Below are 21,966 nucleotides of genomic sequence, written 5' to 3'. Positions count from 1 at the left end.
TCTCCCCCACCCCTAGTAACCCCTGCTCCTTGCCTAGGAGATGGCAAAACACCTCCAGGGTCCCTAGCCAAGAGATTTCTACGCTGCCTCATCAGAGTCCTAGTTCAGGCAGCTTATAATTAAAATAATAAGTTAATGATACAAAAAAGCCATTTTTAAAAATCCATTAAAACAAGCCAAAGGACACAGCATGAAAGCTATCCGTAGAACAGACCTCAGATCAGAAGCAGACCATTTAAAGAGCTGGAAAGATACTCCTAATTAAAAATCTGGGTGAAATGATGTATTTTGGCCCAGAGCTTAAAGACAATAAAGTAGGTGCCAGACAAGCCTCGAGGCTTTCTACTTCTGGTGTATTTTAGTTGATTCTGCTGGATTTTCATTGTATTTAGATTTTTCCGTGGTATCTTATGAGCCAGCTTGAGGGCTTGATAGTGGAAGGGCAGCCTACAAATATTTTAAATGAATACAACTGTACTCATATTGCACCAAAAGCTGGTGTCTGTGTCTGGAAAATTCCTAGGGGTTTGTCAAGACAGCTCGACATGTGTGCCGTTTTAGCACTTCCAGTTCCTTGGTATGCAGACATCCATGATGCTTTAACCTGTGTTTGTCCTCACTAGTCAGTGCCATCCATGAGATGGCCTCATCACTCTAGAGACTACTTGTCTCTAGAGAAGCAGCACTTCCAGTTTTATGTTTGCACGTCAGTCCAAAGACCCTATGTACAAAGACTATATGTACAAAGACTATATGTACTGGGGATCAAACAAAGCTCTCTCTCTCCGCCCTTCCTTAGAAATGTGTGTTGTGTTGGTAATTACCATGCAATCCTGGCAGATGGGGACAAACAGATTAAAAGGCTTCCTCTGGCAGTTAATTGCCCACTTAATCAACTTCGATCAGTCCCTGTCAGAATAGGGGGCATTCCTCCACACTTGATTGGTAGAAATACATAGCTATTACAATCTATAAGTGGACAAAAGCAGGAGAAGACATACCCCCTTACTTTACCCAAACAGTGATTTGCTTTTCCTTGCACTAGAGTGGATTCTTTTAAGTCCTTTAATTTATTTTCCTTTATCAAATCTTGCCATTCCTGCAAGGATTTCAAGTCAGTATGCACGGGGCTATTTTATTTCACCACACCCCTCAACAGAATTCGAATTATTAGCCCAAATGAAACTGCTAAGGCCAGGGGAAGCCCTGTGGGCGCTTTCTATCAAATAATAGCTACTAGGATTGCGTCTACACCAGAACTTTGGTCCAGGTTGGATGTTAATGTGAAGTGTTTGTGTTTCATTTTTTAAGCTGTGTCATGGTGCATTTGTGCACCTTCCAGCATGGTGTAGTGGTGGTCAGAGTGTCAGACTAGGATCTGGGAGGCCCAGGTTCAAATCTCCACTCTGCCATGGGTGCTTACCGGATGACCCTGGGCCAGTTAGGCACACTCAGCCTAACCTACCTCACAGGGTTACTGTGAGGATCAAATTGAGCGGGGAGGACCATTCTTAAAGTTGCTTTGGATCCCTATTTGGGGAGAAAAAATGCTGTATAAATACCTAAAACAAGTTTTTCCAGCTTTGTGGTAATCTTTCCGAAGTCTGTTTTACCATGATGTCTTTGGAAAGATTATTTTATTTGCTTCATATACACGTCATTTTTCTCCCCAATGGGGACTCAAAGTGGCTCACAATATTCTCCCCTTCTCCATATTATCCTCTCAACAACCCTGCAAGGTAGGTTAGGCTGAGTGTGCCCAACTCAACCAGCAAGCTTCCATGCCAGAGCAGGGATTTGAACCTGGGTATCCGAGATCTAGTCTGACACTCTGACCACTACATCTCATTGGTTCTCAGTCAAATTGTGGCGAATAGTATGTGAATGGGAAAATGCGGCTCTTTCCTGGTACCACCCATCCACACTGGCACCATTTCCCATGCCCTATCTTATGGCCACCACGCCACTGGATGGCATTGGTGTGTGTGTGTTAATGGCTTTATAATGCTATCTTTATAATGCTACAGCAATATGTCAATTACTGATTAATACAAGAATGTGAAAAAGCCCTATGGCTCTGGTGGTGGGGGAGACAGGCATGACATATGGAAGCTCAGTTGCCACTGGAAATACCTCTGCATTTGCAGCAGCAACAGGATACCTGTGCAGAGGCAGACTGAGTCTGCAAGCTGCAGAAGCTCTTTTCTGCACATGTGCAATCACTAACAGCCCAGCATCCTCCTCCTCAGTTGGGCTGCCAAAGTAGAAGGTGCTGATATCTGGCTGGCAGAGACAGAACCTGGTTCAACCCCATCCCTAACTTATTCCTCATCCCAGGAAGGCAGTCCTTCACATTTCATGCAATTGTGTGGGAACGTAAGTGAATTCCACAAGAGTAAACCATGCTTTCGGCATGCTGTACAAGACCATGTGAAAAATCTGTTACTTGCTGTAAAGGGCAGTTGGGAGAGAGAAATGAAATCAGAATTGCAAAACACTTTGTACAGTGACAAGCACTAGAGAAACAGCTACTCATTTGCACTAAAAAAAAATCCATGAAAGATAGAAGCAGCGCCAATAAATATTTCTGCCCTCTGCTCTGCATCCCTGTTGTCTTGCTTTCTTTCAATAGGATGAAAAGCCAGTATTGCAGTGGCAGCCGCTCAAAGCTATCCCAAAAAGTAGTCTTTTTCTTCCCACAATGGTTACTGATGAAATAAACACAACCTTAAAAACCTTGAACACCACCGCACAGTCAAGTTGTAAATGAAAAGATGCACCTAGAAAATGAATTTCATGGAAACTAAATCATAATGAAGTTTTAATTTTTTTTTTAATTGTTTGTGCAAAAAAGGATTTTTTTTTAAGCAAACAGAAGAAAAAAAACAATGCTGCCTATGAAAATACTATTGGCAAAATTATACATAGGTATCTATTCCAAATATCTAAAAATAAGTCCATATGCAATTGCCTTCTAAATGTGATATGTTCAAATGTTAATAAGTTTTAAGGTCCTCAATCCAGCGATTTACAGGAAGTAGGCTTTTGTCTTTCCAGTGTTGAAGTATAAGCATTTTAGCACCTGTAAGGGCACAGAGGGTCCATTTTTGTTGACCACTGGTTAGATTCCAAGAGACGGAAGCAAATAGTTTAAGAGTACATTAACATCCTCAAAAATAAATGAGTTCTCTAACACAAAATTAATATGACTAACAACATCCTCCTGAAAGGGCTGAATGACTGAACATGGCCAAAGTATATGCTTAAGAGATGCATTTTGTGAATTGCACCGCCAACAATTAGACACTGTGCTTAAATCTTTAGTAAAAAGATGCTGTGGTGTCCCATATAACCTAAGCATAATTTTTGCTGAATAAGTTGCAAGTTAAGATCCATAACAGCTTATATGCCTTAAAGCCTTATTGCATTGCTTTAGCAAAACTGGACACTCCAAATTGTTATTCTATTCATCTCTAAGGCTCTGTGTATCATATTTATCAACTGACCTCAAAAATTTGTATACAAATATTGTAGACCTTGCTAGCGGTATTGATTCAACAAGAATCTCTAAAAGTAGGGGAGATTCTGAACACTCAAAGCTGCTGGACCATAAAATTATATTGCCATTCAGCAGAAGTTGGTAAATCATATTTAGACCTCAGTTGGAAAAATGACAAGAACTCATTGTCATTACCTATCAATTGATCTAAAGTACAACTTCCCTTATCTTTCCAAACCTTCCATAAGAAAGATTTTGTCCCACTTTTTAAATGTGGATTTGACCATAATCTTAGTGTAGCATGTGAGAACAGGTCAAATTGATATTGTGATATGATACAAAAAAAAAAAACCTAATGAGTTGGCAGGACATCTAATGGCTGCAAGAAATGTTGAAATAAGGGCTTGAATCTAGACATAAGCAACCAGAAACATAAATGGGTTTAAAGTAGTTCTGCTTCCGCAAGATCTTGTGCAATATCTAGTGCATTCATTCCTATATATTATAGTGCCCAGAAATTGGTTGCCCAAGACCTTATGCAAGTGGGAACACAACTGGAGGTACAGTAAGTCTCATTCAACACAAGCTGCTACTGCAGTCTTTTTCTTGTGTTTCAGCTTACACAAGAACTCTAGCACAAGCAGAAATTTCAGGGAGGGGCTGTACTTTGGTGGCAGAGTCTCTGCTTGGCATGCAGAAGGTCCCAGGTTCAATCCCTGGCTTCTCCAGCTAAAAGGATCTGGTAGTATGATGAGAAAGACGTCTGCCTGAGACCCTGGAGAGCCACCACCAGTCTGAGCAGACAATACGACCTTGATGAACCAAAGGTCTAATTTAGTATAAGGCAACTCTCTGTGTTAAAATTTTTGTACTGGAACCAATCCAAGGTATATCTATCTTCACTAGAAGTCAGACAAGTGCGGCAAGATCTTATGACACTTATTCAGAACTACGTTCTGTGAAATTCAGTGGGATAAACTTTTTAGTATGTCTGTTTAAGATTGCTGGCTTAATATTTTAATAAGGGAAAAAACCAAACATCTAAGAAATTAAATAGTCTTAAACCATGATTAGAGTACAGAATGTATTTTGTTCTACACACAAGCAAGCCCAGCTATCGGAAGATGCATACTCATGCAGACATGGAATCTGTATTTCTCACATCCCAGGCTTCCTATAAGGAGCCTGTTTGTGTACCCTGGGAAATCTCATTTTATCCTCACAAGAAGTCTGGGGACTGAGACTAAGAGAGAACAGGCTGCATCCAGCGCGACATTTCCACTTAACACTTGTCCAGCAGAAATGCAAGAAAAAGACCAAGGTAGCCACTTGCGCCAAGTCAAATTTATTGCATCCCCATTTGTGTTTCTGCTTGCGCAAGATCTTGTGAATCAGTATCTGGGTGCTACAGGGAGGAAAATGCCGGGTGTTGCACAAGATCTTCCACAAGCAGAGCTGTGCTAAGTAGTTTACGTTTCACTTGCACATTGCTGGGACCCAAGCCAATGACTGGCCAAGGCCACACAGTGACCAACTTAGTTGACCATGGATTTTAATCAAAATCCATCATTCTCTATTAACCCATAGCAGTCATTACATTGTTACATCATCACCCCAGTACTGATGGGTGATTTTTTTTCTTAAGCTATTTTTGCACTTCTATTGGCTATTTTTTTTTTAAGTTTTTTATTGGATTAGAAATATTTTAATGTCCATTACAATCAATTTCCTTTAAAAATTCCAATTCTAACCCCCTCCCTTTCCCCCCCTTTTGTTGACTTCCAACAGTTTTCCAACCCCTTATCTATTTTCCCCTACTCATTTCAAACTTATTTTACCTATTAAACATATACTTTCACTCTCTTCTAAGCTCACCTATTATATCACAATGCTGTCTCATTTCCCTTTCCATTTAACTTATATTGGCTATTTTGGTGGCTTACTCTCATAACAGAGGGATTCCCAAATTCTGGATAGCTAAGGTACGCTGCTTTTGAAAATTAAACAGAAGATGCATATCATTCTTATGCCTCACAAGAAAGAATAAAAACGACCTATAGCACAGAGAAGCACATCCTTATCTTAGGAGTCTTTGGAGGCAAAACTAGAGCAGGGTGTGTGCATAATATGTGCTGTCAAATCACCTCTGACCTATGGCAACCCTATGAATGAAATACCTCCAAAATGTCCTATCATTAACAGACCTGCTCAGATCCTGTAAACTGGAGGTAACAGCTTCTTTTATTGACTTAAGCCATCTCGTTTTAGGTCTTCCTCTTTTCCTACTGCCTCCCACTTTTCCTAGCATCATTGACTTTTCCAGAGAATCTTGTCTCCTCATGATGTGACCAAAATAGGACAACCTCAGTTTTGTCATTTAAGCTTCTAGGGAGAATTCAGGCTTAATTTGATCTAGTACCCACTAATTTGCCTTTTTGGCCATCCATGGTATCTGCAAAACTCTTCTCCAGAACCACATTTCAAATGAAACAATTTTCTTCCTGTCAGCTTTCTTCACCATCCAACTTTCACATCCATACATAGTAATGGGGAATACCATAGTTCAGATTATATTGATCTTGGTCCCGAGAGAGACATCTTTATCTTTAAGGATCTTTTCTAGTTCCCTCACAGCTGCTCTTCCAAGTCTTAATCTTCTTCTGATTTCTTCATTGCAGTCTCCCTTTTGGTTGATGATTGAGCCAAGGAATAGAAAATCTTGAACAATTTCAATTTCCTCATTGTCACCTTTAAAATTGTGTAATTTAGTAGTCATTACTTTTGTCTTCTTGATGTTCAGCTGTAATCCTGCTTTGGTGATTTCTCCTTTAACCTTCATCAGTAGTCACTATTTTCGGCCAGTAACGTGGTGTCATCTGCATATCTCAAACTGTTAATGTTCCTTCCACCAATTTTCACTCCACCTTCTTCTAGATCTAATGCTTTCCTTATGACATACTCTGCATAGAGGTTGAACAGCTTGGGAGATAATATGCATCCTTGTCTGACATCTTTTCCAACTGGAAACCATTCTGTTTCCTCATATTCTGTCTGACAGTAGCCTCTTGTCCAGAGTACAGGTTGCGCATCAAACAATCAGATGTTGTGGCACCCTCTTTTAACACTCTCCATAGCTTTTCATGATCTACACAGTCAAAGGCTTTGCTGCAATCTATAAAACACAGGCCAATTTTCTTCTGAAATTCCCTGATATGTGATCTCTAGTACCTCTTCCTTTTCTTAATCCAGCTTGAACATCTGGCATTCCTCGTTCCATGTATGATAAGAGTCTTTGCTGTAGAATTTTGAGCATCACTTTGCTTGCATGGGAAATTAACACGATAGTCCAATAGTTGCTGCACTCTTTGGCATCCCTTTTTTTGGAACTGTAATGTAGGATGAGCATTTCCAGTCTGTGGGCCATTGTTTTGTTTTCCGTATTTACTGACAGATTCTTGTTAAGGTTTTGTTGGACCTAGAGCAGGGACTCACTCATAAATACAACAGACAGCATCCTCTGAGGACAGGCAACTCAGCTGACTGCAGAGAGTGATTGAAAGAGCCCATCACACTCAATGCAGGTTTTGCAGAACTCCTTGGCTCAAGCAGAGACTAATTGGGAAAAAGGTGGAAACCACTCAAGCAGAGAGACAACAGGCAGCTTCCTCATGGTAGCTTTTAATTATTTAATTAACATGTTTCTGTCAGCACAGGTTTCTCACAGCTCACTAATAGACTTCTTATCCTATAGTTTGATAAATAATATCATAAAGACCTGTTCCACATCCAGCGTACCCAAATGTGATGAAACAGAAAATACTGAATTTCATTTTACTCTGTAACAATGCTTATCACATTGCAAGTCACTTCCTCTTACTTCCTTTGAATCCTGCCAAGAGGCATATATACTGTTGCCTGAACAAATATGTACTTGTAACCATTTATTCATTTGTAATACGTCACCTTTCCAAGGACCTGCTTGGGGAGTTTTACAAGGTAAAAACACCACAAAAACAATAAAAATAATGATATAAGAACAATCAATATTAAAATAATTATGGAGAAAAAGCCCAGGGTATGAAACAACGTCGAGCAGCCTAAAATGATATCCATAAAACAGTCCTCAAAGTAGAAGCAGATCATAAAAATAGCTTTAAAAGATGGAACCCCTACATTAAAAGTCTGAGTAAAGAGAAATGTTTTGGCCTGGCGCCTAAAGGCCAGTAATGTAAGCAAAGAGTGAACCGCAAGGAAAACGGCATTCCAAAGGCAAGGCAAGATGCTCTGTGGTAGCTTATAGCTCCCTCTCTCTTGGGACCCCTCCGATCTGAACGATTTGGTAGAAACCCCTCCTCTTTTTCGTACAATGTTGAAATTCATGTTCTTTTTGTGGTCGTTTATTTCTATGTATAAATGTTTATATCCTTTTTTTCTTACTGATTATTAATTTTACCTTTTCTGTAATTATATTGGATGGTTTTATTACATACACAACCATTGTGATATTTCTGTAGTTACACAGTTTTTATGAACACACTCACACATATACATACATACATACATACATACATACATACATACATACACACACACACACACACACACACACTGTGGTTTAGAGGTCCTTATCCCTACCCCCCTTGGTTGGAGAACCTCTTCCCTCTATCCCACCATCTTCACCAGGGCCTGTGCCAGACAGGCTAGTTTGGGTTTGGTTTCTTTGAGCATCTTGCTGGTCTTTTCCCATATCAGTCTCAGGAGGTGCATAGCAAGCAGCAGGTGAGTAGCGCATCACTCAAGCAGACTCTGGGAATGTAATGGATGGGAAGTCCACAACGCTGCCAGCGCTATGAGTTTGGGAAAGATAAATAACAGCAAAACCATGCCCATCCATCATCGAGGGTGCTCAAGGGCATATGGCAGCTACCGAAGCAGGGAAACAAGATGCTTTTGAGTGGAAAACAAATGAATAACACCTCCACTTCCTGGCCCAGCCAAAAGAGGAGGGAAACATTCCATCACATTTTCTCTTGGCAAGTGGCTTTAGTTCGGAGGGGCTGGAGAATGTCAAGAAGCCACGGACCTGTCATAGAGGGCCTGCCCCTTCAATATAAACAGCTTCCACACGCAGGTCTTTCTCAGCTTCAGCTACCAAACTGCAGTAATTTTGTGGGGAGAGCATCCACACAGCATCGTACTACAATGGATGTCTCCCTGTCTTCAGTACTCTCTAAGCCTGCCTTTCTCCAGTTTTGGGGGGGACAGAGCAGCCCATGCATGTATCAGGTGGTCTGAATTGGAAGTTGCACAATATTCAAGGTCACACATACTTTGGCCCCATTTCCCACCCCTCCACTTCTTGCAGCACCCATTTTCCCTACCACATCACCACCTTACAGGGGCTCTACCACAGGATATCAGCAGTGACTTACCCTTTGCTTCTTCTTGGAAAGTGAAGGGAATGGATGGATAAATGCCTCTACAAATTCAAGCTCTTGGCAGATGAAAAGAATAAATGGGGGACTTGCAAGAAATATTGGGGGGAAGGGAATACTCGATTTGGAAAAAAAAAACCATGTGCAAGTGTGTGAGTCAGATGAGCTCCGACTCAACTACAGCACAATTGCCATATAGTGCTGACTCTGCTTATCTAGCCCTGAACGGGGTGGGTGGGTACTGGCCCTGTTTCAATGGGAAAACACCCTGGCCGAATCCACACTTCCCTACCTTCTGCTTTTCATGTGCATTAATTGCACTGCATTCTATCCTGCAATGTCCCAGTCTGTGTTCACATCCCTTCTCTTACTGCTGCTGCCTCGCGCTATACTTCGTCCACATCCCTGGTAGAATCGCGCAATATGGGGCGGGTTTAGATCCAACGTCACCAATGATGACATCACGTTCATTTTCTTTTTCATTTTTTCATCAGATTTTCGCTATAGCGTTTTTTTTGCTAAATTGATATGGCGAGGCCACACCCCTATGATGCCTGTGATTGGTTAATGCTATTCTATGCTTTCTTCTTTGAAATCCATTGGACCATTATTCTGGCGGGCTAATTTGAACTGATATTTAAGGTGGGGGTGATCCAAACTCTCCAAACGGGCAGACTAATTATTTGATGCTTGAATGTAATGTTAGAATGACGGATTTCCGCAGTAACGGTAATTTCAACAGTTAAAAAATAATAATTTTAACAGCCACCGATATTCCCAACTGTTTGGCATCCAAAAATGACACGGAAATGGAAATGACGCCACCCCTTGATGTCTCCGTGGGGATTCTGGAGCACCCCGATTAAGATTTATGGCCAGGATTGTGCAACAATGCACAAAAAAAAAGGGAAAGGCAGGCAGGCAGGCATGCTGCAGAGAGAGTGGAAAAGCTTGATAATTGCACGGCAAAAAGGGATGGTGTTCCGGAAAGGCTGCAAACACGGAAGTGGGGTAGTTTGAAGGGGGTGGTCTCCTTGTGAAACGCTTCTATTTGTCCACATCCACGGTAAGAACCGTGCAAGAGAAGCGTTTGAACGCATGACAAATTCGTCTGAGGTGCAACGCGAAAGACACGAGAGAATGGTGGGAGTGAGGTAAGAGTATGTGAACAGCCTTCTGAGAAGCGAATAATGGGCGGGGGGGAAAGCGGAAAACTTGAGATGTGTGGATTTGGCCCCTGTGGTACCGCTTTGGAGGGACACTGGTAGCCAGGAGCAAGCTCAGCCAAGTGATCCTCCAGCACTGGCAGTGCCACAGGATCGGCGTGGACCTGGACCATGGGAACAGTAGCAACAGGTAAATCTGCACTTCACTTGACCTCCATTTCACACACTCATTTTAGAATACTGTGAACTGTTAGGAGTGCCACTGTCCTTGCTGCTTAAAACTTCTGAAGGGTGTGTGTGCATGCACACGCATGCACAAATAGAATTCCTTAGGATCAGAGGAAGTACTTTCATTCCTGTTCCCATCAATCCCTGCAGAACTCTTAGCTTCAAAGTGATCAGAGTCCTTCTTACAGCACCTTGAACTTGGAAAAGGCACACCTCACGCTGTTCATACTGTCTCTAAGGCTTTCTTCCCAGCATACTGTAGACCAGAAGTCAAAAACTTATGGTTCCAGAGCCACATGTAGCTCTTTAAACAGAAAAAGAAATCTTTCGGTTAAGGTTTACTGGAAGGGTAGGTGAGATGCTAGAATAACCAGCATATGAAGGGAATGGTAGGCAAAGATTTTACAGGACTGTAGGGCTTCTAAAAAATGTGTTACAGGAAGTGAAATGATAGAGGTAAACAGTTTCAAGCAACTTGCAAGTAATCCAAGAGTGAACAATGCTCAGATTAAGGCCAGTGGATGAAAACAATCACACAGGTTGCTCCTGTCTATACTTATTACATATTGTGAGATTTTGTGTGTGCACCACTTCCTAATAAAACACCCACAACAATGAGCATTTGGATTTCAGAAACTTTATGGGTTATTAATCAACCTGTCAATTATATACAATCTTAAGATGTATATTGTCAGTTCTGCAAATGGGCTTTCTTGTACTGGCTCATTGCTGATCTCTTGCTCTGAATTTTGTTGTAGAGTGGCTCTTTAACTATAAAGGCTGCTGACTTCTGCTGTAGACTGTTGGGTGTTTAATCAGGCCAATTTCCCACCACCTCTACTTTCTAGTTGACATTCAAATACCTTCATCATTCTGTGTCTCCCAAAGAGCCATGAACTTGCTCAGTTCTTGGTGGGCTGTTTTCAGGGTGTGCATGTCCTTTATCTGAAATTTACAAACAGGCATTTCCCCTCATCTGGGGAGCTGCCTGAATAGGCAGAAATCCCTGCCATGTCTATAGGTAGCCCCGTTTCATCATTCTACTGATAAACATGGACTGCTATGTTTGCTATTAGATATACTAAAGTAACATGATGGGCTTTCTGGCCAATGGAAAGTGAGTTAGATGAATTGATGCTGGGTTCTGATAACTGGATGCATGTTCAAGGTCATCTCATGGGGATTAGCTAATGCACTTTTGCTGCTCTTCTTCCAGAAGTTCAGCTGATCACTTAACACTATGCTGAATTCTCAGGGCTCAGCTACATAGGACAGTGTTGGCCGTGGCTTGTATCCTATCACTGGTATTCGGGAAAGTTTGAGGCTTCTCTCCCGCCAGCCTACAGAGACTTGATTAATTTGGCTTTTAGCCTGCTCTCCCCATGAATGGGCTCAAAGTGGGTAACAACATATTAAAAGGTACATTAACATTTACATTAAAATCATAAATAACATACAGTTCAATCATAAAAACTCAAATTTATCCTGCCCAATAAACAATTCTATTGGTGGGAGGTGGAGAGAACAGCAGCGGTCTCACTGATGGAAACTGGGGAGGGATTGCACTACTCCCCCCCCCCACCCTCAACAGGGGACTGGCAGGGAGGCTCACCCATAACTCAGCCTCAGCCATATGCCTGGCGGAACATCTCTGTCTTACAGGCCTGATGAAAAGATAGTATATCTTGTTGGGCCCTGGTTTCCAAAGACAGAGAGTTCCACCAGGTTGGAGCTAGGACCGAAAAGGCCCTGGCTCTGGTCGAGGCCAGGCGCGCCTCCCTGGGTCCAGGGACCACCAGCAGATTTTTACCAGCTGATCAAAGCACCCTCCAGGGCATATATGGTGAGAGGCAGTCCCATATATATCCTGGTTACAACAGAAGCGGCTCTTCCTCTGGGAAGTATAGCTTCCATCCAACAGAAGGCATTTTGGGTGGAGAAAGGCCTCCAATTTTGTTGAGCACCAGTGGTAAGACACAAACCCCCCTTTCTTTGTTTGTCTATTTGTCTTCCATTTATATGAAAAAGGGTTGGATCCAGCCATCTTTTATACTCTTTCCTTATTCTAGCCTACACAGCCTTTGCAGAAGCAGGTCCAATGATCCCCAACATATCTTTTTTGGTGATCAAAGACCCACCCCCAATTCCTTTTTCCACTAGCAGAAAAAGCTGATTAGATTCACCCCCAGGTGAAATTGTGGTGGTTTAATTTTAGCATTAAAAAGGTCCAAGGTGGAGAGAATCTGAAGGCTTCCCCATTCTGTTTTCTTGGCTCATGCCCGCCGGCATTTTTCTGCCAGTACTATCAAAGCAAGGTAGGGGTGATGGATTGCAGCAGGGAAAGGCATGAGAAGAGAGAATTCGGCTCCTGCTAGGGTTGTCAACCTCTAGGTGGGACCTGGAGATCTCCTGGAATTACAAGTAATCTTCAGGTGACAGAGATCAGTTCCTCTGGAGAAAATGGCTGCTCTAGATGGTGGACTCTGTGACATTATGCTATGCTGAGGTCCCTCCCCTCCCCAAACACTGCCCTCCCCAGGCTCCACCCCCAAACCTCCAGGAATTTCCCAACCCAGAGCTGGCAACCCTAGCTCATATCTCCTTTTCAGTACTAAAAGTAAATCTCTCCCTGCTTTATACGTGAACGAGACAGAAGTGTGAATCCAACAAACCTGTCAGCGACCATCAGATATAATTTGCTCCACAAACTCCTCTCCCTAAATAGTTTCACAAAGGATGCTCATTGTTATGGGAGTGGGGATTCCCATCCATTTCACTTGAGCAATTTTGAATTGAAGAGAAGGTTTCTCTTGTCCCTGATGCAGTGCAAACTCCAAGAGTAGGAACTTGCATGAGGAAGGCAAGGGAGTTATTCCAGACTGATTCACAGTAGGCTGAAAAGGCAAATGTGAGGGCATAAGAGGGAAAATGTGCTTCAGGGCACGATACATGGGTCATTTAAAATCTTTCTTTTGCATTTTGCCACATTTGGAGGTATAGGGACTGACTGTGCCTCTGTGCTCTGTAAACATTTGGAGGATTAGAACATTAAGGGGGGGGGGGCTTTGAGAGCCTGTGTGATGTTGAAGTTACAGTGTTGAACTAAGAGAGGGAAGACTTGGGTTCAAATTCCCAGTTGGTCACAAAGCTCATAAGTGATCTTGGGTTAGTCACTCTTTCTCAGTCGAACCTACCTCACAGGGCTGTTGGGTGTGGGTGGGGATAAATTTGAGGAGAAGAGAACTCTATGTGCTGCTGCAAGCAGGATGGGATAATAACAGAAAGTCCTTCCTTTCCAATGAAAGACTTATTATTATTTATTTAGTACATTTTTACACTGTCCAACATCAAGTTCAAGGTGGTGTTTACCCTGCCCACACTTTTTTACTTGCAACAAGCCTGTGAGGTACGATAGGCTTAGTGAGTGTGGCTGGCCCAAGGTCACCCAGCCAGCTTCGTGGCCAAGCAGGGATTTGGGCCTGGGTCTCCCAGATCTGACAGCCTAATTGCTCCACCAGCTGGTATTCTGAGTGTCAAAATGTTTGTTTACTTACTTGTATTTATACCCTGCCCTTCTGATAGAGGACTTGAAATGTTGTGGAGTGAGGCAGTGTTCACATTTAAGTCAGACCACTGGCCAAACGAGCCCCGTACCATTTACTCTGACAGAGAGTGAGTGTCTTTTCAGGCTGGGCATCTGAGATGGTGACGAATGGACCGTCTGCTCGAAAAGCATGTCTTCTTACAACTGAGCTATCTTCTTTCCTAAATAAACTGTGTATTTACAGACCATAGCCCAAGAAAGAAGCTGTGGAACGTGGGGGGGAAATGAAGCATGGCTAACAGCTTTAAGACAAAATATCTCAGTGCTTTAGAACATACCTAATTTAGTCAAGGTTTTCATTTTTTAAAACATGCTTTTTGTGTTTTCATTAAGAGCAAGTATCTTTTTATTTTTGGAAATTACATGATTCAGTGTTCTGTGGGTGTTGAATGACAACAGTGTCACTGATTGAGGTTGACAAAATACCTGGAGCCAGACTCGCACACGATGAAGGAGCTGGGCTTCCCAAAGATCTTAGACGCTAAGAGCAGTGTCGTCTGTGAGTTAGGGCAGGCTAGCATAATCCAAACTGGGTGTGATCTGTTCTGTTTTATGCCGTTAATACACTGCACACCTAGTACCTAGTCTTGGTACATTGTTTTTTGTCTGTCTAGGGCAAAAATCCTAGGCACCTCACAAAAGAGACACCAACCATACTGCAATGTTGTTCATTACTAGCAAAGGTCATTGGCTCCATCATGCAGACTTAGGCATCCCGGCCATATCTGGCTTCATCTCAGTCAGCTTCTAAAATTTTTAATTTAGAAATATAATTAGAATCCTATTCATACACAGGCTCATATTTAACAAGCTTCACTACTTATAACCCTGTTTAGGATGGTACAGCTGCTCTTGTGTTCAAACCTTGGCAGGGACCATGGCTCAGTGGCAGAATATCCGCTTTGCATGTTGAAGGCCCCACATTTAATCCCCAGCATCTCCAGTTAAAGAGATCAGGCAGGAGATGATGTAAAAGACTTTATCTGAGACCCTGGAGAGCTGCCTCCAATCAAAACTGACCTTGATAGACTAAAGGCCTGACTCAATATATAAGAAGATTAAGTTAGAGGTGGTTCAGTGGTAAAGTGTCTGCTTGGCATACAGAAGGTCACAGGTTCAATCCCTTATACAGAATCAGGTAATATGAAAGACCTCTGCCACAGTACAAGACAGGTTCATATATCCAATCAAATTTTCCTTAATGGGCAAGTTATTATCTCCCCTCCACCATCTCCTGCTGCCTTGATTCTGCAAACTCTGCATATTCATCAGTGTATCAAAGAAGCACTTTTCTAGCTATCTGCCAATGACACATTTTTAAATAAAGTAGTAACTCCCCTGTATTTTGAATTATGCTTGTTTTCAAATTTCTGCCATTGATAGCCTACCATATTGTTTACTGAATGTCCCAGCCATTGATTGTATTGATATACATTGTGTAATCCTTCTTGAATCTCAGTTAGTAAGGCAGACTATAGATAAATAGATAGATAGATAGATGATAGATAGATAGATACCAACTCTAATATTGCTAGAGGAAGAAATCCAAATATAGTTTCAAGGTCAAACTCTTAGCAGCACCATTACCCAGTAGCAGCCTCCCATTAACAGGGGAAGGTTACCAGGGCAAAGCGGTGTTTCACCCTTCCTTCCTTCCTACACCATGATTTAAACAGCCCTCTCCCTGCAGCTGCAATTAGCAATGCAGGGAGGGGGACAATAATACAGGACCATTTGATTTATCCATCTGGGTAAAAGCTGGTTCCTCCTCTCTGGGGAAGTGGGCACAGGGAGAAGGCAGAATGTTGTTGTCCAAGCAGCCTCACCTGACCAGGATTGACTCACCTGCTGCAAATGCCAATACTTAATTTCAGCCAGCAGTTTTGCAAAGCCCTGTAAATGAGCTACTTGGCAGAGGCATCCATCATCCTGAAGCCGCAAAGCCCATCCATCAGTTCAAAAGCAGCCCAGGATTCCTGAGAACAGCAAGAAACTGCCAGATGTTTCCCCCACTCATCTTTGTGTGTTTTCTCTTAAGTACTGACCTCCGTGTTTGTGCAGCGATGCCTCTGGCATTTACACTTCCTTACAAAAAAGAGTTTTAAAAGTGAAATCACATGGAGGCAAAGAGAAAGTAATTTTTGTAACTACAGCCTCCAGTTGTAGGTTATAAGCCCCTGGGGGTCATGAGAGACACGCTGGCATTCAGAAAGCCGTCTACTGCTGCCGCCAGCCCCAAATGTGGAGGGACAGGTAGTTATGCAATTGAAATAAAATAACTGCTTCTACAATGCCTTATTCTTCAGCTGGCATTATCTTAGAGGACATGGGTGAGCCCTAGATTGCAAGGATTTGCTAGGAATGAATGCTCTTCGTGCTTTTAGCTGCAAAAAAAAACAGTTGCTAAAGCTTGGGGGAGCAAACTGACACCTGCCCAAAATCCATGGTATCCCAGCATATGAGAAATTTTAATCGCTGACAAAATAACTGCGCAAATTCAAGCCACTCAAAAGTCCTTTTCAATGAATAAATACATAGAAAAATGGATGCCCTTTTTTCTCATTTGTTGACTCAAATCAGCAATTTTAGCACATGCCTGCAAAGACTGTGAGCCCATATCGCCTGAAAAGGCAGGGTATGCAAACGGAGAATTCTCACTCTGCCGGCACATTTGCCTGCCTTTTTGCTGATGGATTTGCCTTTCTAGCCACTAGGAGAGGCATCTATTTCACCAGCTTGGAGGAGCCACATGAGCTCCTTGAGAGGTCACTGGCGCTTGGGTGGACTTGCAGCCCATTGGCTCTACCTTGTGTCCCCTTGGGCTATTCTGGCATACAGAGGTCTGCCCAGGGCAGAGGCTCTCATCTCCTCCTTTCCCTGACCCCTCCCTCAGCCGCAGACACGTTATTAAGTTCATCAGAGGCTCCTCTCCTGTGCTGGAATATCTCCATGTGTGTGCTGGCACAGCTCCCCTCACCCAGTTCTCTCATACAGATGCTAAGCAGGACAGCCTCCCTGGGGTCTGATCTTGCCACCTTCCCTTGCCCCTCCCACCAGCCCCAAGGGCCACTTAAACACTGGTTACCGCAGGTGCAGCATTTCTCTTGCCACCTGCCTGACTTCTTCAGACGCTCTGCTCCCTCACTTACAGCCTCAGATATTCACAGCTCAGTGTGGTGGCTAAAGTGCTAGACTAGGATTTGGGGGAGACCCAGGTTCAAATTCCCAAAGCTCACTGGATGACTCTGGGCACCACTCTCTCTCTCAGCCTAACCTACCTCACAGGGTTGTTGTGAGGATTCAATGAAGGATGGGAGAATGGTGTATGCCACCCTGAGCTCCTGAGAGGAAGGAGAGTACAAAGAACTAAATCGATACGGGAGCACCATGATGAGAGATGTGCTGGAGAAGGAGCAAGACTACCCAGGGGAAGCCCAGCCACAATTTCTTCTGTGCCCTGTGCAATGCAGGAGTGGCCGTTCTTTAGAGGGTGATAGGCTCGCCGTGGGCTGCCATAAACGCCCAGTCTGGAGCTGTCCTGGCACTGATGCTAGGAGGCGTGTAGAGCCCGGTCTTAGCTCTTTCAGAACCCAAGCAGCAATTCTGCACAGCAAAACCTGGACAAAGGGATCTCTTTATTTCCTATCTCCAAGTTCAATGCCAAGAGCAAGCAAGACAGGTCCTGCCATCAGCCAGCGTGGTGAAGTGGTTAGAGCGTCAGACTAGGATCTGAGTCCCAGGTTCAAATCCCCTACTCTGCCACAGAAACTTGCTGGGCCACTCTCAGTCTAACCTACTTCAAAGGGTTGCTGTGAGGAAAAAATGAGAACAACAACAATGTAAGCCATTTTGGGTCCACACTACTGGGCAAGGCACGGTATAAATCAATCAATAAAATAGTCAAGTAAGGGAGTGGTGGTGAGGGGAAAGGAACAGAACTCATGCATGCTGATATCTGTTCATCCCCGACTACAGATGTGTGCATTAAGTGTCAGTATGCCTGCTGCGGAGTGTACAATTCCACACACATTCACCTGCCAAACAGAACTGATTTCCTAAATGTAATGCTGTCTTTTCCCTAGTAGGGTTGCCAACCTCCAGACGGGTGCCTGGAGATCTTCTGGAATTGTAATTCATCTCCCAACAATGCAAATCAGTTCCCCAAAAGAAAATGGCTGCCTCTGTTATTATACCCCACTGATCTCCTTCCGCTCTCCAAACTCCGCTCTCCCCAGACTCCAACCCCAATTCTCCAGGAATTTCCTGTCCTAGAGCTGGCAACCCACTCCCCAGTAAAATCTACCAGTTCTACATAATTCATTCAATGAAATGTTGAAAATATAATTTTGTAGTAAGCAAATACAATTTCAAAAGAATTTGCTCATGGATCTCCTTCCCCTTTCGTTTTGTGCTTACAAAAAGCTAGGGAAGTCTGTTAGGGCCATGAGAGCGCTCTACCAATCTACGTGGGCAAGAGGTTGTTAGAAGTCCTCTTTGGGAACAAATACAACCCAGCCAAGAGTTAAAACCAAAGTTTGCCCCATGACATTAAAGCAGCAACTTGTGTGGGTCATGAGTCTACCTGAGAGGTGTTATGATGTCAGAGCAGCTGAGCCAATGACAGCCAGAGGGCAGGACACTAGGACAGCTGATTCATTTGCATAAGAAACAAAGGCCTACTGTCATAAAGGAGGGCTTGTTTTAAGCTCCAAGGGAATCAAAATAGCTGATCTGGTGTTACTGATTTTAGAGACACTTTGCAAGGATAAGAACAAAGAAGAGAGGACAAAAAAGCAGTTAAAAAAAAGGCAGAGGGGAGAAGGGAAGTGGGTAGGGAAGGATGGTCTATGACCTTCACACCCCATCATATCTAGCGTGCTCTTTGCTAGTTTAAAATGTCTACAGGATCCCAGAAAGACATCTCAAGAGGGGGGAGATTGTTGGGATCAGTAATTGTGCCTGCAACTCACAGAGCTAACAAGAATAATAACAGAATCCACATAACATAATTTGACAAACAGCATGAAACCACTGAACATTCAGGGGGGAAAAACCCCTTATAAACCAGTCACGAAATTGCTGCATGGATAAAATGCATATGCTTGCTCTCTTTCTCTCAGTCTCTCTTTCTTTGTATTGATTTGCTTCTGTGGAACCCCACCATCACCCCATTCAGCTTCTTTTTTCTTAAAATTAAATCAAGTTCATAGTTCTCATTGTTCCTCAAACAAATCACTATCACTACTCCAAAATTCCCTAGACTTTCCTTTCCAGTTCCTATTCCATTTTCTGAAAACCAAATAGAGATGAAAAATTTCCAGAGCATCATGTATTAATGATCTGGCAATTTTTTTTAGTAAAATGTAAAAATATCTAGGATGATCTTTTACAGGATTTGAGATTCCTTTGGCACAGAAGTTTCGTCTGCTCAGTCGGCTACATGGTAGCTGCAACTAGCCAGTGGTGCACTAAGATTCTCTTACACTTTGCCTGCCTAGCCTGAATGCCAATCAAACTCCTCCAGCTCCCAATTCTTCCTTTGCAAGGCTTGAATCCAAATGCCTTTGTGCTGATGCGCTATTTAAATTGCCAAGTATGATTTAATGACTAAGCAAACTGTAATGCACAGAAAGGAGTAATGGAAGCACAGAGGGGGTCTGTTGATTAGGCAGGCAATGATCCTGCCAGTTAATTAACAGAAATTAGCAGTGCCATTTGCACAAGGCACTCATGGCACTGGCGGAAGAGGGTTTCAACCAGTATCACTGCATCTCAGAGCTGGCAGACATAAGACTAGGGGATTAGCAATCTCGTGTAGGGGTCTAATGCAGACTGCAGCATTCCCAGCATTAGGGCCAGCCCAACCACTGGGCAACCCTAGGCAATCACCTAGGACACCAGATTTTGAGCGGTGCCAAAAAGGTTCAGTCCTCAGCCCCTCCAGTTTAAAGGGTCAGGTTGTAGGTGATGCAAAAGACCTCCACCCGAGACCCTGGAGAGCTGCTGCCAACAGACAAAACTAACCTTGATAGATCAAGGATCCAATTCCAGATAAGATAAGACAACATCATGTATTCAAGAAGCTCTAATAGTGTGGGATAGGGAGTGGCAAAGTGGGCTCAGGTCTGAAGGGCTGCTAGTGAAGAGACTTTAGGAGGTGAGAAGAGCAGCTCATGGGACTGGTGCAGAAGGGCAGTTTTTATCAGTTAGCTGCCAGTTGCAACACTGCCCTCTCCCCCATTAAAACCAGTAGTGGCCCTTGGACATCATGTATTGGGAGGAGAGTCTGGCCCTTCAATCTGTCTGAGCTGGCTGTCGCCTATTGCAAGCCCATCTGTCCAACAGGCTCCCCTCCTCATAAAAGGCTACCACTTCAGTGCCAGCACTCTTGAGCAGTGAGAAGGCAGCTGAAATCCTGGATGAGGGATCAGGGCATGTCTGGGGCTCTCTTTGGGGGCCATTCCAATTTCCCCAGGCAGCTGGTTGGATGCTGGTGCTGGCCAAGAGACTCTGGATTCATCCCAGATAGGACAAGATACTCAGAGGCAGCTGAGTCAATGAAGTGGCCAGGTTCTAACCCAGAGGATTTGCTCATCTCTTTCAAAGCTCGGAGGAAGCAAGAAAATGTTTCAATGCTCCTCCTTCCCCCTCCTGCCTCTAATGGCAGGAGGATGGAAAGAGGATGAGCTGCAGAAGAGTCTCAAAGAAACAGGCAGAATCTCTGGGCTAGCAACTGGCAACCTACCGAAACTAGATCAGCAGACATGATTTCCAGTGTTAAAAGCCAGAGAGGTCTAAAAAGTTCTCTAGACATTTGTTCCCTTGCCACAAAGGATAACTGTCCACTGGGAAGGATTCCAGAGTCCTCTGTCAGAGGTAAAGTAATTGGAATACACTTACTGGTGCTGTTGCTGGCGGGAGAAGAGTTTTCACAGCGCTCATCCTGAGTGGAGGCTGCAGCCAAGTTGATCCAGACGAAAAAAGCCTGTGTAAAGATAAGATGTTGATGCTTTGAAGCTGCTGGGGAGGAAATGCACGGCACCTCTGACCCCCTCACAATCAATCATTTCTGGGAGGAGCTTTGGAAGGGCTGCATTAAATAAGCTTTCTGACTCACCCAAACACACTTTGGGAAACAGCTGTGAGTTGGTTCAGATATTTGCCAAACGTTCCAGTTTTGCCATTACCACCAACATTTTGATCTGAAATTTCAGTTTTGAGTTTAGTGCCTTTGAGGGGGAAATTTTTGATTGTTTAAACTTAGTACATCAGTCTTTGGCAATTCTTGATTGCTTTGACAGGTGTCGGATAAAAAGTCTCATAAGCTGTTAGTTGTCAAATTCTAAAATATAAGTATTGTCAAATATCAACCAGTCAAACATCTACTATCAAATGTAATAGGATATCAATACAACCAGAGTAGGCCCAGTTGAAGCACTGAATCACCTAAGATCTATGGAGCCCCCACTCGGCTCCAGCTGAAGACAAGTAGATTGCATCTAAAAAACGGAGGAGAATTCCGGAGCACCCCTTCTTACCTTGTTACCCACGGAGCACATACCCGACCTAAAAGCAAAAAGGAAACAACGGAGTGGACTTTCCTACTCGCATAAAGAGAAAGACGGGACTTTTTGCAATCCCATTGGAAGTTTGGAAAGGATTCTTGAAAGTATATTTATTTGCATAGAAACTTATGCTGCTGAATGGCACAGGAAAAGGTTGTCTGTTGCATGTTTGTAGCACTAGCACTTTGAATACACCTTCTTATGAATTTTGAAAAAGGGTTTATTGTATGACTATAGCTTTAAGAGTTTCTTGTTTCTCTCGATACATCTTGAGCAGTGAATATCCGGGTGCAATCACTGTTGTGTTGTTCTTCACTGGGTATTAAGCCTGTTATTTGTGTATGCCTGCCTGGTGTGGCAGTGGGTTCTTCCTCCTCTTTCTCCCCCCCTGCCTGGTTCAAATGGTGGTGGGTGGCTGCTCCTCCCTTTTCCAAAACGGCATCTGAGATCCCCTGATGTAGTGTGCTTC

The 21,966-nt window shown here is 43.3% G+C and overlaps 1 protein-coding gene across 1 annotated transcript in view; it reads right to left on the bottom strand.

The window, feature by feature from the left end:
• Positions 1-21,491, bottom strand: part of CRHR1 (corticotropin releasing hormone receptor 1) — a 65,265-nt gene extending 43,774 nt beyond the window's left edge. Inside the window, exons 1-2 of the mRNA XM_054993701.1 lie at positions 21,471-21,491; positions 20,833-20,917 (exon numbers count right to left, since the gene is read on the bottom strand). Of these exons, the coding sequence (XP_054849676.1) occupies positions 20,833-20,917; positions 21,471-21,491 (106 nt within the window). The remainder of the gene's footprint in view (positions 1-20,832; positions 20,918-21,470) is intronic.
• Positions 21,492-21,966: the final 475 nt, after the last annotated feature.

This window comes from Eublepharis macularius, chromosome 12, assembly GCF_028583425.1.
Source record: "Eublepharis macularius isolate TG4126 chromosome 12, MPM_Emac_v1.0, whole genome shotgun sequence".
Classification (NCBI taxonomy): domain Eukaryota; kingdom Metazoa; phylum Chordata; class Lepidosauria; order Squamata; family Eublepharidae; genus Eublepharis; species Eublepharis macularius.
Note: the sequence above shows the minus strand (reverse complement) of the source record. Positions and strands in the feature narration are given on the sequence as shown.